Source organism: Asparagus officinalis, chromosome 5, assembly GCF_001876935.1.
Source record: "Asparagus officinalis chromosome 5, Aspof.V1, whole genome shotgun sequence".
NCBI classification, from domain to species: domain Eukaryota; kingdom Viridiplantae; phylum Streptophyta; class Magnoliopsida; order Asparagales; family Asparagaceae; genus Asparagus; species Asparagus officinalis.
The window spans coordinates 13,729,936-13,747,007 of NC_033798.1; the positions used below are offsets into that span (position 1 = coordinate 13,729,936).

The 17,072-nt window shown below is 39.7% G+C and overlaps 1 protein-coding gene across 2 annotated transcripts in view; it reads right to left on the reverse strand.

Annotated features, from left to right (window-relative positions):
* LOC109843602 (DNA-binding protein S1FA-like) overlaps window positions 1–2,281 on the reverse strand; it is a 3,363-nt gene extending 1,082 nt beyond the window's left edge. The window contains exons 1-2 of one of the 2 annotated variants that reach the window (XM_020412552.1): window positions 2,157–2,281; window positions 1,895–1,961 (exon numbers count right to left, since the gene is read on the reverse strand). In XM_020412552.1, the coding sequence (XP_020268141.1) occupies window positions 1,895–1,930 (36 nt within the window). In that variant the 5' untranslated portion in view covers window positions 1,931–1,961; window positions 2,157–2,281. Of the gene's footprint in view, window positions 1–1,894; window positions 1,976–2,156 lie in introns of both variants that reach the window. The other variant, XM_020412553.1, reaches the window with a different exon arrangement.

Sequence of the window (17,072 nt, forward strand, 5' to 3'; positions counted from 1 at the left end):
GTTTAAGGGCTTTTTGCAAGCGGTGCCGCATTCCTACCTAAAGAAACTACGAGCAACAGAACAGCTAGCCATAAAACTGAGAAGCGAGTAGACAACAGAAACTACTTTGCTTTGTTGGTCAGACACCAGACACTTACATGATAATGCAACAAAGATGCAACTCCATGTTTGGTTTCCTCTGATAAATCTAGTGGTCTCAGATCTCCAAATAGCGTATGCATCAGCGTTTAAGTCCCTTCTTATACAAGAGATTTAACTCTATAGTATCAAGTGTTACTGCTAGCTTAGCTATTATGACCTGCTATGTGCATTCTTTGAGATTGAGGTGATTATTAGATTGGAGATCAAGGTGATCACTAGATCTTGGAGATCAAGCAGTGTGTGCTGTGATTAGCGTGAGCCACGAAAATGCCTATCAGCATCGAACGAGGTATTGAGTCAATGTATTCATTTCTGCTCCACATTAGATAGAACGACACTCCAAATTTTTCTTAGCACTATTAAAGAGTCCAAGAAAAAGGATGATAGATTGTTATAGATAATTAAATTAGATTTTGAATAATTGTAATGGTGTCTTGGTGGCTGTTTTTGCCGAAGCTTGAATGCTAAAGGGGATGAGGAGATTACTATTCACTATACAGGAACAATAATATTTTTATCTTCTGTATCTCTTAGTCCTTTTGCTCTATCGGAGCATCTTCTCTCATCCTGTTTATGTGTTTCTGATATCTTGGCAGGATGACTAAGTTTTTACAAGTTTATATGTTGACAGACTTTCAGTCTTTTGCAATACAAATATCAGGCAGGGGACTGTCCAACTACTGAAAAAAAGAAGTCAACAGTGAATATGATAATAACAAGGCGATATGAAAAATAAAGAAGGAAAGCAAGAAAAATCCTAATGTATAGTGAACTATGATGAAAACTTTGAATTATGATACTACTTCTGAAAACTTTCTGCGTTCAGACAGCAAAAGGTAGGTCTTAAGAATTAAAGGTTTGCTAAAGTTACCATGTTCACATTGAAATCTAGGGCATATTGGTTCCAACTAATGCGAAGATGTCCATTATCTACCATAACAGGAGAGCCCAATGCATTATCATCATCCCTAAGGGCAAATGACCCTAACAACCTCTTCTCTGCTCTGCATATGTATAAAATGGAATAACTCTAGTAGCTACCTCCTAATACATTCTTCCTGAAGTTTAAATATCCTAATAAATAATTAGAACCTACTACAAATTTTAAATACCATATTAAATAAATAAAACTATACTAAGTTCTTACTAAAGGCTTTTAATCAATTTGTTTCCTTTTTCCTAGGGATCGCATACAGGAGGATAGAGAAGACTCGCACTTTTTAACCAGCATCTCAATCTTCTGTATTGTACAGGGCTTGTAAGGTAAGCCTAACGTGCATAAACCTAACTCAAACTGAAGTTGATGATACACGCCTGAAAAGAAATTAATTCGACGCACATGTTGTCAAACACTACAATAGTATCAAGTTATAACCTCATACATCTCACACCAGCTTTGTATATTTATGACCTTTAACCATCTAACATCATCTTCTCTACTCTATATATGACACGAGCCAAAAAATTCAATGTTTTTCCATCTCAAATCATATTAAAAGACTCTAACTTGAGTTACTACCTACATTTAAACAAACTAGTACAAAAGATCAAACATTAACCAAGCATTTAATTTCCAAAAAAAAAGTGAAAATCACTGAGAATCCATATGGCCAGAAGCAGTATCAAATCATATCAACTCACTAAAGACCAAGAAATTAAAGTCCTAAAAACAGAGACTTTCATCTGATTCCTGAATAAAGTTTCTCAGCGAAAGCAAAATGCGATCTTTATCAGCCTAGACCTGAAATCTTACCGCGTTTTCAGAAAAAGTGAACTGATCTTGACCCATCGCCAGCGATCCGACGCCGAGACCCTCGATTCTGCAGCATATGCGCTGATATTTCAAGATCCAGATCCAAAATAGGAAATAAAATAAGAGGAAAATATTTAAAAAAATTAAGAAAATAATCTATCCCCGATTGTTTATGCGAGTATTCAGGAATCGAAGATACAGAATGAATAGAAAATTAAAAAAATTAAAAAAGATGAAAATTGTGAGAAGACAGAGAGAGAACCTTTTAGATCTCAGCACTCCTTTTCCCTTTTTTTTGCTTCCTCCTTTTTTTAAATTATAAAATGTTACTTTTGTGAATTTTTGGTCTGTATTTTATGGCGCTCTCTCTCGCTCAACTCATGTGGGGCCCAGCTCAACTAATACGGTGGGCTAACTGCATTTTTTGAAGAAATTTTTAAAATAGCCCCAACTCAACTTTTTTTTGAAAATAAATCTTCTTTCGTTTTTATTACAAAAACAGACTCACTTTCTGGCCACGTCAGCACCGTGGCCAGAAAGTGCGTCTATTTTTATTAAACCGTTGTCAAAAAGTGGATCTATTTTTTGTAAACACATTCCTAATTGGTCGGGGTTGTCAACCCCGACTAATTTGCAAGTTACAACTGATGTCTAAATTAGTCGGGGTTGGCAATCCCGATTAATTAGGAAGGTGTTTAAAAAAAATAGACCCACTTTCTAGTCACGTCGCTGACGTGATCAGAAAGTGAGTCTGTATCTGTAATAAAAACATAACATGGTCGATTTTTAGAAAAAAATTTGATTTGGGGCTATTTTGAAAATTTCTTCTGCATTTTTTTGATAAATTACAAAATAGACTCGTTTAAAAACTTATTTGTAAAAAACGATCTACTTCGAAAATATTTTTTAAATTCGAGTGGTTGAAAGTGGGTCGAATTTGGCGAAAAAAACATCCAAAACTTCATGGGATCCGTGAAGTTTAAGCCCCCATTACTAACTTAATTAACGAAGCTAAAACTTCACATGACTTCAAGTCCCGTGAAGCTTATAACTTTACGGGACTTCAAGTCCGGTGAAGCTTTAGGCTGAATATCAGAGACAATTTAGCCTGCAACTACACGAGACTTGAAGTCCCGTGGAGTTGGGATAGGGTCTATATGAGGCCCACACGAAATTTAGCAAAAATGTCAAAATACGAGTTTTGAAAATGTGCAAGTGTGTTATCCCATGAGCTTCAAATGTAATCAATAAACTTCTTGCCTACATTCTAGCACTAGAGAGAAAATAGAAGTAGCAAATATCTCTCACATAGAAATATATTTCTTGAGTCTTGATATTGCTTTTGAGTTGATGAAGCTTCTTATTGCATATGGTGTTCTTGATAAACATTGCTTCATCACTTTGCCTCCACCTCCTCTAGATATCATCGTTGTAGCTCATATTCCATCCAATCCTCCATCTATAGTGCTAATGAATTGTAATCTACAATATAGCTCAATACACAATTAGCAACAATAATGGTGTTTGTAAATCATCATCAAAATAAAGGACCTAACAATCTCCCCCTTTTTGATGATGACAAATAACCATTATACAAGAGCAAATAAAATAGATTATTTGGCTTATTATTTGGCTTATTATTTGGCTTATAGATAGTTGCTCCCCCTATCTATAAGGCTCCCCCTTCTCTATGTGCACAAATGAGGAGATTTCTCTTCCCTTTTGTCACCATAAAAAATGGGGTAATGAAAGCATAAAGACACATACTAAAGAAATCACACAATGCACCTTTTTGTCACCATAAAAAATGGGGTAATGAAAGCATAAAGACACATACTAAAGAAATCACACAATGCACCTCAAGTGTTGGCCTACCCGTAATGAAAGCATAAAGACACATACTAAAGAAATCACACAATGCACCTCAAGTGTTGGCCTACCCGTGTCACCGTCAAGTGTTAGGAATTACAACCTATCACTAGGCATTATCATCTACCCCACTCCTCTTAGGACGACCCCGGTCTCTCACCTTTACACTCCTCTTGGTACATATGTGAGCTTGAGCATGATATGACATTGAAGGAACAAGAAAGAAAATATGGATATGACAATATAAGAGCAAGGAAACCAAGAAAACAAAGTGGAAAAAAGAAATTATTTTCAAAGAATGCACATGCCCAATTCATTCCTAATGCGGCAAAAATCAACTTTCACAAAAGGGTTTGGTAAAGATGTCCGCTAATTGAGATTTGGTGTCAATATAAACAAGAGAAACATCTTTCCGTTCAACATGGTCACGTAAGAAGTGATGCCATACATCTATATGTTTGGTTCTAGAATGCAAAACCGAATTTTTGGAAATATTTATAGCACTTGTATTATCATAAAAAATCTTTGTATCATGAAAGTGTAAATCAAAATCAACCAAATTTTGTTTCATCCACAAAAGTTGTGTGAAAGTGTAAATCAAAATCAACCAAATTTTGTTTCATCCACAAAAGTTGTGCACAACATAAGCCGGCGGTAATGTATTCCGCTTCCGTAGTAGACAAAGTAACATAATTTTGTTTCTTGGATGCCCAAGATACAAGTGAGTTACCCAAAAATTGACAAGTATCACTCGTACTTTTGCGGTCCACCCTACAACCGGCAAAGTCGGCATCATAATAACCACAAAGATCAAAAGATGTATTTTTAGGATAAAACAAACCAAGTTCTAAGGTACCATTAATGTATTTAATAATCCTTTTAACCGTAACTAAATGAGAGTTTTTAGGAGAAGCTTGAAAACGTGCACATGCACAAACACTAAATATGATATCCGGCCTACTAGCAGTGAGATAAAGAAGACTACCTATCATACATCGATATAGCTTTTGGTCTACCTTTTCACCGCTTTCATCCACATCCAACTTGATGGTGGTGCTCATTGGCGATATAGCTTTTGGTCTACCTTTTCACCGCTTTCATCCACATCCAACTTGATGGTGGTGCTCATTGGAGTTGGGGCATGTTTTGACTACCTTTTCACCGCTTTCATCCACATCCAACTTGATGGTGGTGCTCATTGGAGTTGGGGCATGTTTTGAGCTTTCCATCCCAAATTTTTTCACCAACTCCCTAGCATATTTGCTTTGTGATACGAAGATGACATCATTAGATTGCTTAACTTGGAGGCCACGGAAGAAAGTAAAAGTGAGCTCTCCCATCATACTCATCTCAAATTGATCTTGCATTACTTTAGAAAAGTCCTTACATAAAGATTCGTTAGTGACACCAAAAATAATATCATCTACATTAATTTGAACTAAAATGAAATCATTTTTTTGTTTTCTAACAAAAAGAGTATTATCAATTGTTCTTTTCGGAAAACCATTTTCAATGAGAAAACTTGAGAGACGAGCATACCAAGCTCTAGGAGCTTGTTTTAACCCATATAAATCTTTTTGAATCCGGTATATATAATTTGGAAAAGATAAATCAATAAAACGGGGGGTTGCTCAACATAAACCTCTTTTTCATTAAAACCATTTAGGAAAGCACTTTTGACATTCATTTAAAATAATTTAAAATTTTTAAAACTTGCAAAGGCCAAAAACATTCTAATAGATTCTAATTTTGTAACCGGTACAAAAGTTTTATCATAGTCTATGCCCTCCTCTTGATTGTATCATTGGACAACTAAACAAGCTTTACTTCTAGTTACTATGCCAAACTCATCAAGCTTATTTCTAAAAACCCATTTAGTTCCAATAATAGAAGTATTATTTGGTTGAGGAACTAATTTCCAAACATTATTTCTTTGAAAGTTATTCAACTCTTCATGCATAGCTAAAATCCAAAACTCATCTTTTAAAGCATCATCAATACGTTTAGGTTCTATTTGGGATAAAAAGGCTACATTACCACATTCGCTCATTGCTTTTGAGCGAGTCAAAACGCCTTTGGATGGGCTCCCTATAATTTGGTCTTTAGGATGATCCGGTGCAAACTTCCAATCTTTAGGGAGTTCTTTTTGATTTTGTTTATTATTGCTCTCCCCATCATTTGGTTCTTCCGTTGAGGGTTTGTCCTTTAGTTGTAAAAGTTCCATTTGTTCCTCAATCGCATCATCATCCCTAGGTAAATTATCTTGAAAACCAATATTAGATTCATCAAAAGTAGCATTTATAGACTCTTCAACAACGAGAGTTCGTTTGTTGAAAACCCTATAAGCCTTACTTCTAGGAGCATATCCCAAAAATATACCAATATCAATTTTAAAATCAAACTTATCATGATGATCATTAGTATTTAAGACAAAATATTTACAACCAAAAATACGAAAATATCCAATTTGTGGGGTTTTGTCATAAAGAAGTTCATAAGGAGTTTTCTTGAGAGATGGTCTAATTAAAACACGATTAAAAATATGGCAAGCCGTGTTAACGGCTTCCGTCTAAAAATATTTTTGCAAATCATAAGAATTTAACATTGTGTGTGCCATCTCTTGTATGGTTTTATTTTTTTGTTCAACAACACCATTTTGTTGGGGTGTCCTAGGAGCGAAAAACACATGAGTTATACCACGATAAGCACAAAAATCATTAAATAATTTATTTTGAAATTCTTCACCATGATCACTTCTAATTTTAACAATTTTTGAATCCTTTTCATTTTCAATTCTTTTTACAAAAAGAAAAAACTCTTCAAAGCATTCATCTTTACTAGCAAGAAAAATCACCTATGTAAAACGAGAGAAATCATCAACAATAACAAAAACATAGCGTTTTCCTCCTAGAGAGGCAACACGCATGGGACCAAAGAGATCAAGATGCAATAACTATAAAGGTTTAGAAGTGGATACCTCATTTATGGATTTGAAGGAAGTCTTAGTTTGTTTACCTTTAGCACATTCCTCACAAGTAGAATCCTTAATATTAGATATATTTGGTAGCTCTCTCACTAAATTCTTCTTGGATAGCTTAGATATAAGCTTCATGTTAGCATGTCCAAGTTTCTTGTGCCAAATCCAAGGATCCCCATCTACTGTAGGCAATAAAAATTGCCTTTAAATCCTTATCAGAGAAATTCAGAACAAAACTGCTAAAATCTCGCCCGAAATAGCAAAAGGGGGTAAAAACACTGATAAAAAGGGGAAAACGCAGATATCTCCCAAACCGTAAGGAATTTGGCGAAACGGAGGAAGCGAACCAAAGCCTTTGGCTAGGTTCGGATGGCCCCATCTCGTCAGATAGCGATTTTCATATATAATTTCGTCCAATTCCGACTTACGGTTTGAAAGTTACGGCCTAATTCTTCGATTCCATGCTCAGGAGCTCGCCGCTGACCCATTTCGCCTACAAGCCGCTCATAACCAAGTCTGCTGCGCACTGAGCTCGCCTGCAGACCCAGTTGCCTGCTAGCTCGCCTGCAGACGACGCGAAGGCCGAGCGTTCCACGAAGCCCCACCAGACGCGCCGGTCTCCAGAATCAGCCCGCGTCTGTCGCCACTGCAGACCCCAGTTCACCTGCTAGCTCGCCTGGCAGACCCAAGCTGCCGTGCGCACCTGAGCTCGCCTGCTGACACCAATTCGCCTACAAGCTCGCCTGCAGACTCAGCTCGCCTGCAGACCCAAGTCTGCCTGCAGTCCCAAGCTCGTCTGCAGACCCAAGCTGCAGACTCGCCAGCTCACTGTCAACTGCCCACTTGGAGTATGGGAACAGTTACATCAGTGGTCAAATCCCACAAATCAAGGGAGAGGGCATAGTACCCTAAGACCGTCAAGCGACCGCTCACAGTACGAATGATTGGGCAGGTGTCAAGTCGGCCTGAACATTCATAAATGCAGCTCACCTCGGCTGTCTGAGTCAAGAGCCGGATCCGCCAGCACCCGGCGAGCTGTCCAAGCCCACTCGAGTACCAGGAACCCGCTTTCCCACCTCTCTCGGTCTGAAGAGAGAAGACACGGTACTCCAGGCCCGTCGAATGATTGCTCACGGTACGAGTGATCGGACAGATGCCAGATCAACCTGCGCGTTCATAAATGCAACTCAGCTCATCGGTCCAAGTCAAGAGCTGGAACCGCCAGCGCACAGTGAGCTGGCCCAATCCACTCGAGTAATGGACAACCGCTGTCTCACATACGAGGGTGGACCTTCCCACTCCTAGGGGACAGGACGTGAAGCACAACCCATCGAGTGACGGTTCGTAGTACAAAGGAGCGACAAGATGTCTCTCAACAGTGTATGGTCACATCCCATGATTCAAGGAGCGGCCACACCATCTCTCCTCTATTTAAGAACCTCGCCCGGCTACAGGAAAGGGGTTCACACATAGTTAATTGATTAATTCAACCAGTTAACTGAACCACTGGCTCTCGACTCCCAACGGAGTCGACGACAAGCTCTCTGCATCACTTTTGCATTGCAGCGCCACTTCCTAGTTCTGAGCCCCGATCGCCGGTGAACTAGCAGACCTCGAGCTTCTACTGCGTACTGAAGCTCTCCAGCAACTTCGATCGGATCGTCCAAGGGAAGCAGACTCGGTGCGAGCACCGAGCGAGGTGTCCTATCGCCACCGATGAACCCACGTTAAACAAGGAGGGCCTTCCCTCCGCTTCTGTTGTAAACATTTGATTTATTAGTTTGTATAAGCCTTCTTATCAATACAAACGAAGTTCCCTATTTTCGGGAGATCAAAATTTACACCTACATCTACCACGGCAAGACATTTTACATCTTGATCTAAAAGCTCATTTATCTCAAAAATATAAACATTAGACCTTCTAAAAGCAACAAAAATGGTTTTTTCGTTTTTACTAACAACACATTTGTTCGGTTTAAAAATGATGTCAAAGCCTTTGTCACTTAATTGACTAATGCTAAGAAGATTGTGATTTAAACCTTTAACAAAGTAAACATATTCAATTACGGGAGAAGGTTTCTTACCAATAGAACTGATTCCTATGATTTTATCTTTCTCGCCGCCACCAAAGGAGACATTACCTTCTTCAATCCTTGATAGGGTTGCAAATAATTCCTTATTGCCCGTCATGTGATGAGAGAAACCACTATCAATGTACCACAACTCCTTACGTCTTATGCGAGACGTTCACTACATATAAATAAGTTGTAGAACCTTTAGGTACCCAAGCTTTGAGTCCTTGAATGTTAGTATTTTTGGTACCCTTGGGCACCCACATTATCTCATAATGATCAACGTTATTTTTAATCCTACAATGAGTAGAAATATGACCATATTTCATGCAATATGTGCACAAAAACTTTTTCTTGTATATAGGAGCATGAGATTGATGATACCATTTTCTATTAACATGATGATGACTTGAAAAACCATGATTAGATTTAATTTTATTGTTTTCAATTTCTAATCTTTCAACCTTAGATCTTAGTTGTTTATTTTCAAAATCTAGATCTCCTATCATTTCATCTTTTAAAGCTAGAGATGACTGTAGTTGCTCAAACTTAGAATCACAAGAAACATGTAATTTTTTGAATGAAGAATATTCTTTTGCTAATCTTTTAAATTCAAAATTTAATTCTTCTAAGGCCGCTTCTAGTTCACATTGCATATAAATGGATTCACTTTCGGTTTCAGATTGTACCTCATCTTCATGAGCCATGAAACAAATGTTTAGGTCATGAAGAGCAATCTTGACGCCCTCATCATCGCTATCCGAATCGCTTGGTTCGGATTCATCCCAACCGGCATACATCGCCTTCTTCTTCTTGTATTTTAAATACTTCTCCTTGAGCTTGGGACAATCCTTGGCTAAGTGACCCAGTTCGTTGCATTCAAAACATTTACCTATACGAGGAGAAAATTTGTTGTTAGATCGATTTTTAAAATTTTTGTTTATTTTGATTAGTCTTGATATCCTTCTAGAGAGGTGTGCCACTTCTCTAGAGATATCAACTTCACTATCGGAGGAGGATGAATCATCAATTGCTCCCTTGAGCGTAATGGACTTTGATTTTTGAGGTGGCTCCTCGGTTGCTTTTGGGGGTGCTTCTTCCTTCTCCTTGACCTTCTTTTCATGGACCTTGAGTTTGCCAATAAGTCCATCAAGAGTGAGAGTTGAGAGATCATGAGTTTCTTCGATGACTGTAGCTTTAGGTTCCTAAGCCGGCGTCAAAGAGCGAAGAATTTTGTAACATATCTCTTGATTTTCCAAGACCTTGTCAAGACCATGTAATTCATTTATAATGTTAGTGAACCGAGAAAACATAAAGTCAATAGATTCACTTGGAAGCATTTTAAAAAGTTCATAATCATGCATAAGTCCACTAATCTTAGACTCCTTCACTTAGCGGGTTCCCTCATGGGTAATGCATAATTTCTCCCAAATCTCGTGTGTGGTTGCACACGTAGAAACTCTCTTGTACTCATTGGGGGTAAGACCACAAATTAGTGCATTCATGGCCTTGATATTAAGGTTGGCTTGAGTCCTCTCATCCTCGGTCATTTTACCACCAGACTTCTTAACATATTTCTTTTGGTTGGCTTGAGTCCTCTCATCCTCGGTCATTTTACCACCAGACTTCTTAACATATTTCTTTTCTATGATATTTAGAATGTCAAGGTCAATGCATTGTAAATAAATTCTCATCCTAGCTTTCCAATATGCAAAGTTGCTACCGGTGAAGAGAGGTGGTCTAGTGGTGGATTGTCCTTATAGCATATGCATGTTCATTGAAGCCTCCATAATGATCTTTTCTCTAAGGGTTTTAATCCTAACAAAAGTAGAGACCTTGCTCTGATACCAATTGAAAGGCCCTAGAGGGGGGCGAATAGGATTTTTGGATGAATAAAAAGCAATTAAAAGTAATTCCAACAAACCACACACAAAATAAAATGCAACGACAATAAAAAAAGAGTAGAGATAGAGATAGCTAGCCAATTGATGACGCACAATATGTTCACAAGGTTTGGTCCGCTGACCTACGTCCCCGCTCCCCACTCTCAAGGAGAAATCCACTACACACCCGGTTTGGAAGCCGGAACTTCTTCTACACAACGATCTCCTCTGAGATCTCACAACCACACAATAGATCTCCACGAGATCAAGCTCACAACAATCACAATTCGAAGAAAAACTCTCTCTTTACAGAAGCCCTATGACAAGAGGAGAGATTACAATTGAAGCTTGGGATGTGAACTTAGTGTAAGACCCTAGAGGAGGGGTGATTAAGGTCTTATGCTAATCTAATCCCGATTAAATGCCAATTAAAGATAATTAATAAGTTATCCTAGCAAGTATGAAATACAACAAGATATATGAGTTAGGATAAGCAATATGAACAATGAGATTAAGTTATCCTAGCAAGTATGAAATACAACAAGATATATGAGTTAGGATAAGCAATATGAACAATGAGATATATCCTATATGATAAAAATATATGCAAGGATATATAAACTAACACAAGGGTGATATAATCAAACTACAAATGTGATAGGGCAAAATATATAAGAGTAATAGGCAATTGGCGATATAAGATAAATACATAAGCAAATGCGCCAATGATAAATTCAAACACACTCAAATGATTACGGAGTTCGGACCTTTCGTCCTACGTCTCCGTTCCCCACTCCCGGGGAGAAATCCACTATCACAATCCGGTTTGGAAGCCGGAACTTCTACACACTCGGTTTTCTAGCTAACCGAAAACTCTACAACTCACTCTCTTACAAACCCACTCTACACCCTCACAAGTGTTGGACCTAACCGTGTCTCCCTCAAGTGCTCGGTTACAACCTCTCCCTAGGTTCGTCAACTGACGCCACTCCTCTTGGGACGATCCCCGACTCTCACCACACACTCCTCTCGGTGTACAAGTGTATTACAAAGTGTATCTCACAATAAGCACAAATACAACAAATGATTGTTCTCTGATATGGATGAGAACACAATGAAAGCTCACACTCAATTGTTACAACTCTCACCAATCCAAATATACTATGTATAAAAATACAATAAGCTCATGTGGGTGAGTGTAACAATGAGAGTAAATAAAATCAAATCTAAACTCAATATAAAAACTAGCTTTAAAGAAAGATAATCAAATAACTATGCAAATGTAAAGCTAGATAAGAGTTTAGAAATCTTCTTAATAGATTAAGAGGTGGAGGGAGAATAGTTGGAAGCTCAAACTTCAATAGATGATCTCCTCAAGCTCTTGTGGAATTGATTTACAAAACCGAAACACTCAATTGCTAAAAAGCTTATAAACACACTTTAAACAAACTTAAACCCTTGTTAAACTCTTGTTTTAAAAACTTCTTGGATAACTTTGAGAACTGAGATAAATGGGGTATTTATAGCCTCCCAAAACCTCAGGCAAAAACCCCAAACAAAAGACCAAAAATTCCAACGAATCAGAAATCTGATTCTGTACGAAATATGACCGTTAGGCGATCGGCGGTCGACCGTGGGAAAATCACAGTCGACCGCGAAGGTCATTGAAACTGAGAAAACAATCAAAACAGGCTACGGTCGACCGTGGGAACTTACAGATTAACGGTCGACCGTCACGGTCGACCATGTAACTGACTTCTTAGGAAAAAAACATGGGCGCGGTCGACCGTGGCGGTTGACCGCAAACTGATATATGAAAGTGACAGTTTGAAAATAGTTTTTCTGATTTAAAACCCTGTTTAAAAATATCAAATAAATTCAGAAAAATGTAAAACTTTGGAAAATGATTGTAGACATGATAATACACATGCTACAAAAACTGGTTTTCTAAAAGGACTTTCCAAATGAGAAATATTATTATTTTACAAAATAGTCTAAAACATGAAAATGTAAACATATGAATTTTGACATTTTGGCTAAACCATGTTTTGAATCTTTACAAAATGATTTTATAGACTTGAGGAAAGATGTAAGCTATTGTTATGAAGTCTATAAACAATGAATATAGTGTTTTATCAAAATACACATATAATGCACTAAAACATGATTTCATTGAACTAAATAAAATTGATATTGATGAAATCATATATATGCATATAAGTATGAAACTAAAATATGTTTTCTAATTATATTTAATTTATAAGATCCGGTTACAATGAAAATCAAAATAAAAGAAAAGAAAGATTACAACTTTTTCTCTTGTTTGTCGAACGAATCGCGAGCTCCTGTTTTGCGGTCGCTCGCTTTGTGGGTTCTTTGCCTGCGCCGGGGTTGTTTGCCGTGGACCACCGCGCGATCTAGATCCGGTCGGATCTACGCAGTACGACGGGTATTATTCCACGAAGGAAATAATAGCCGGGAGGGATTGATTCACCAAGGAAACAATCGCTCAAGTCTCGGGATCTAAGACCAAGCTTAGATCCGGAGTATGCCTGCGTAGATCTGAGATCTGATCCTCTCGAAGGCAAAAGAATAGTTCTTCCATCATCATTCATAGGTGGTCCTAGAGACATGCGTCGCAGATACCTTGATGCAATGTCATTAGTACAACGATTTGAAAAGCCAGATCTTTTTATAACAATGACATGTAATCCAGAATAGGAAGAGATCATTGAGCAACTACATCCAGGCTAAAGCCATAATAACAGGCCAGACCTAACCTCAAGGATATTTCGAGCAAAGCTCCAATACTTGAAAGATCAACTATTTAAGAAGGGGATCTTTGGGAAGGGCTCGACCCCAATGTCGCAATGCACCGCCTCGATATCAAGCCGGATGCCAAACCTGTCAAGCAACAGCAAAGACGGTTTCGTCCGCAGATTATGGAAGCCATTGAGGCAGAGGTTAAGAAGTTGATCGAATCAGGATTTATCCGAGAGGAACAACATCCAGACTGGTTAGCCAACATCGTTCCCGTCATGAAGAAGAATGGCAAAATCAGGATTTGCATCGACTTCAGGAACCTGAATGAAGCATGTCCGAAAGACGATTTCCCTCTCCCGATCACGGATGTCATTATCGACAATACATGTGGATTTGAGAGGATGTCCTTCATGGATGGATTTTCGGGATATAACCAGATCAAGATGCATCCAGAGGATGAGAAGCATACGGCGTTTAGAACACCCCTCGGCGTTTTCTGCTATACGGTGATGCCTTTCGGCCTGAAGAATGCCGGTGCCACATACCAGCGAGCGATGACTAAGATTTTCCAAGAACATCTCAGGAAAACAGTCGAATGTTACGTTGATGATTTGGTTGTGAAAAGCCGCAACAAGGAAGATCACATCAAGGATTTGAAGACAATGTTCGATCTCATGAGGAGTCATCAGTTGAAGATGAACCCCACTAAATCATTTCTTGGAATGTCCAGCGGAAAATTTCTTGGGTTCGTCGTCACCACTAAGGGTATACATATCGATCCTGATAAGGTGAAGGCGATACATGAATTGCAGCCCCCGAGGAATCTGAGAGAACTCAGAGGATTGCAAGGGCGTTTAGCTTATATCCGGCGTTTCATCTCAAATCTTTCTGGGAAGTGCCAACCGTTCTCTAAGCTGAACAAGAAAGGAGTATCATTCATCTGGGATGATGCCTGCCAAAAAGCGTTCGAAGATATCAAAACATATCTGGCGAACCCTCCTGTTCTCGTTGCACCGAAATCTGGTAAACCGTTCTTGATTTATCTCAAGGCGATGAACCACTCGATAAGTGCCTTACTAGCGCAAGACGATGATAACGGTCACGAACAGGCAGTTTATTACCTCAGTCGGACCTTGGTAGGCGCTGAGTCTCGATATCCGATGATTGAGAAAGAATGCCTTGCATTGGTATTTGCGATGCAAAAGATGCGGCATTACCTAGTGGGACAGACGATCTACGTTATCTCCAACGTTAATCCAGTACGGGTGTTTATGACGCAACCGGCCTCTATGAATTGGCGTCTAGCGAAGTGGGCCCTTCTCTTGTCCCAATACGATTTGCACTTCAAGCAGCAGAAGTCGATAAAAGGACAGGCGATTTGTGACCTTTTGGCGGCAAACCCGACCACAGATACGGCAGAAGTATATGATGACTTGCCGGATGAAACCCACGAGGTTAACACCACATCACACCAACAAGTATGGCAATTATACTTCGATGGTGCCTCAAGGGCAGTTAATAGAGTAATAACCCCGGGATGTCCTACAGTTTCCTCTGGAGTTGGAGTCGTCTTAATCTCCCCTGGAAAGCACGTGATGCCTCGGGCTTATTCGTTGACTAGTCCGTGCTCCAATAATGTTGCCGAATACAACGCGCTTCTCATTGGACTCAGTTTCGCCAAAGAGCTGGGGGTCGAATATCTCGAAGCTTTTGGAGATTCGCAATTGATAGTCAACCAAGTTCGCGGTGAGTATGAAGTCAGGAATCAAGACCTGATCCCGTACCACCAGGAAGCCATCAAAATGGCAGAATCTTTCGAAGAATTCTTTATTGAATACATCCCTCGTCTCCAGAACGCTTATGCAGACGCACTGGCGGCACTAGCAGTATCACTGGCACAGCCTCCCGAAGCTGAGCTGTTAGTCACAGTACGGACGCATCAACTCTGCGTACCCATATACAGTACGGAGATTGAAGAAGAAGAGGATAGAAACGTGAACGCCAAAGAGGTGAATTCAACTCAAATTGGGTCTGAGTCCCGAGATTGGCGTTTTCCTATCATCGACTACGTCCAATATGGTATCTTGCCAGAGGATGTAAAAGAAAAGGAATCAATCCGCCGAAGAGCTCCAAGATTCTTCTATAATACTGAAACCCATACATTATACCGTAGAGGGTACGACGGTCTTTTACTCCGATGCCTTTCGAACAGAGAAGCAAAGGAAGTTCTTAAGGAAGCACACGAAGGAGAATGTGGTGCGCATCAGCCCGGTCCTAAACTGTATGATCGCATCAGGAGGATGGGATATTTCTGGCCAACGATGGTTCGTGACGCAATCGAATACGCACGAGAATGCCACGCTTGCCAGATACATGCGAATTATATGCATCAACCGCCAGAGCAGTTGCACACGTCAACCACGTCTTGGCCGTTCGAGACTTGGGGCATGGACATAGTCGGTCCTATTTTTCCCCCTTCAGTCAAAGGTGATCGGTTCATCCTCGCGATCACAGATTATTTCTCAAAGTGGGCTGAAGCGATTCCGCTTAGAGAAGTGAAGACGAACAACGTCATCAATTTCATCAAGCATCATGTCATTTACCGACACGGCGTGCCAAGAAGGATCATTCATGACAACGGTCCACAGTTCATAAGCAATGCCTTCGTCAGATTCTGCGACAAGTTCAAAATCGAAGATGTTTCGTCGACAGCTTACTATCCCGCTGCGAACGGATTAGCTGAAGCGTTTAACAAGACGATCATTAAGATCCTGTCCAAGCTCGTGAAGACCAATAAACGAGACTGGGACGATAAACTCGGTGAAGCACTCTGGGCTTATCGCACCACCATACGCACGCCTACGGGAGCTACCCCGTATTCGCTGGTATACGGATGTGAAGCTGTGCTACCGCTGGAAATTCAGATTCCGTCCCTTCGGATCGCCCTCGCAACGGAGATGACGACGGAGGAACAACATCAGAAGCGTCTCGAAGAGCTCGAGAGGCTGGATGAAAAGCGTTTGGAGGCTCAACAACACATCGAGTTTTACCAAGCCAGGATGTCAAGGGCTTTTAACAAAAGAGTCCGACAGAGAAGCTTCAAGGAAGGAGATCTGGTCCTCGCTGCTCGCCGACCAATAATTCTCACCTCCAAGAAGAAAGGTAAATTCGAACCCAAATGGGAAGGACCGTTTGTAATAGACACAGTCTATTCAAACGGCGCATATCGCCTGATTACTCAAGAGGGCGCCAGGCAATTAATGCCAATAAATGGGAAGTTCCTGAAAAAGTACTATCCCTAGTACATTCAGGATAACTCGTTTACCGGGAAGTTCCTTGAAGAATATTACACTTAATATTCTAGAGGATAACCCAAAATCATTGTCACCACCAAAATCCCTCACTGATCAGTTTCAATTGACAGTGAGTCCACCAAAAGTATCCATCTGGCCCTCTTGACTCTTTCCATAGACAAGAGGTCCATTTTCATTTCGGAGTCCCCTTTCGATAAACGAAAGAACTCCCTTCTCTTTCTCTTTGGTCAAGCCTTCCCATGGTTATAGCCAAAGTTGAAATTCCACTTCGATAAACGAAGAACCCATTTTCAGTTTAGA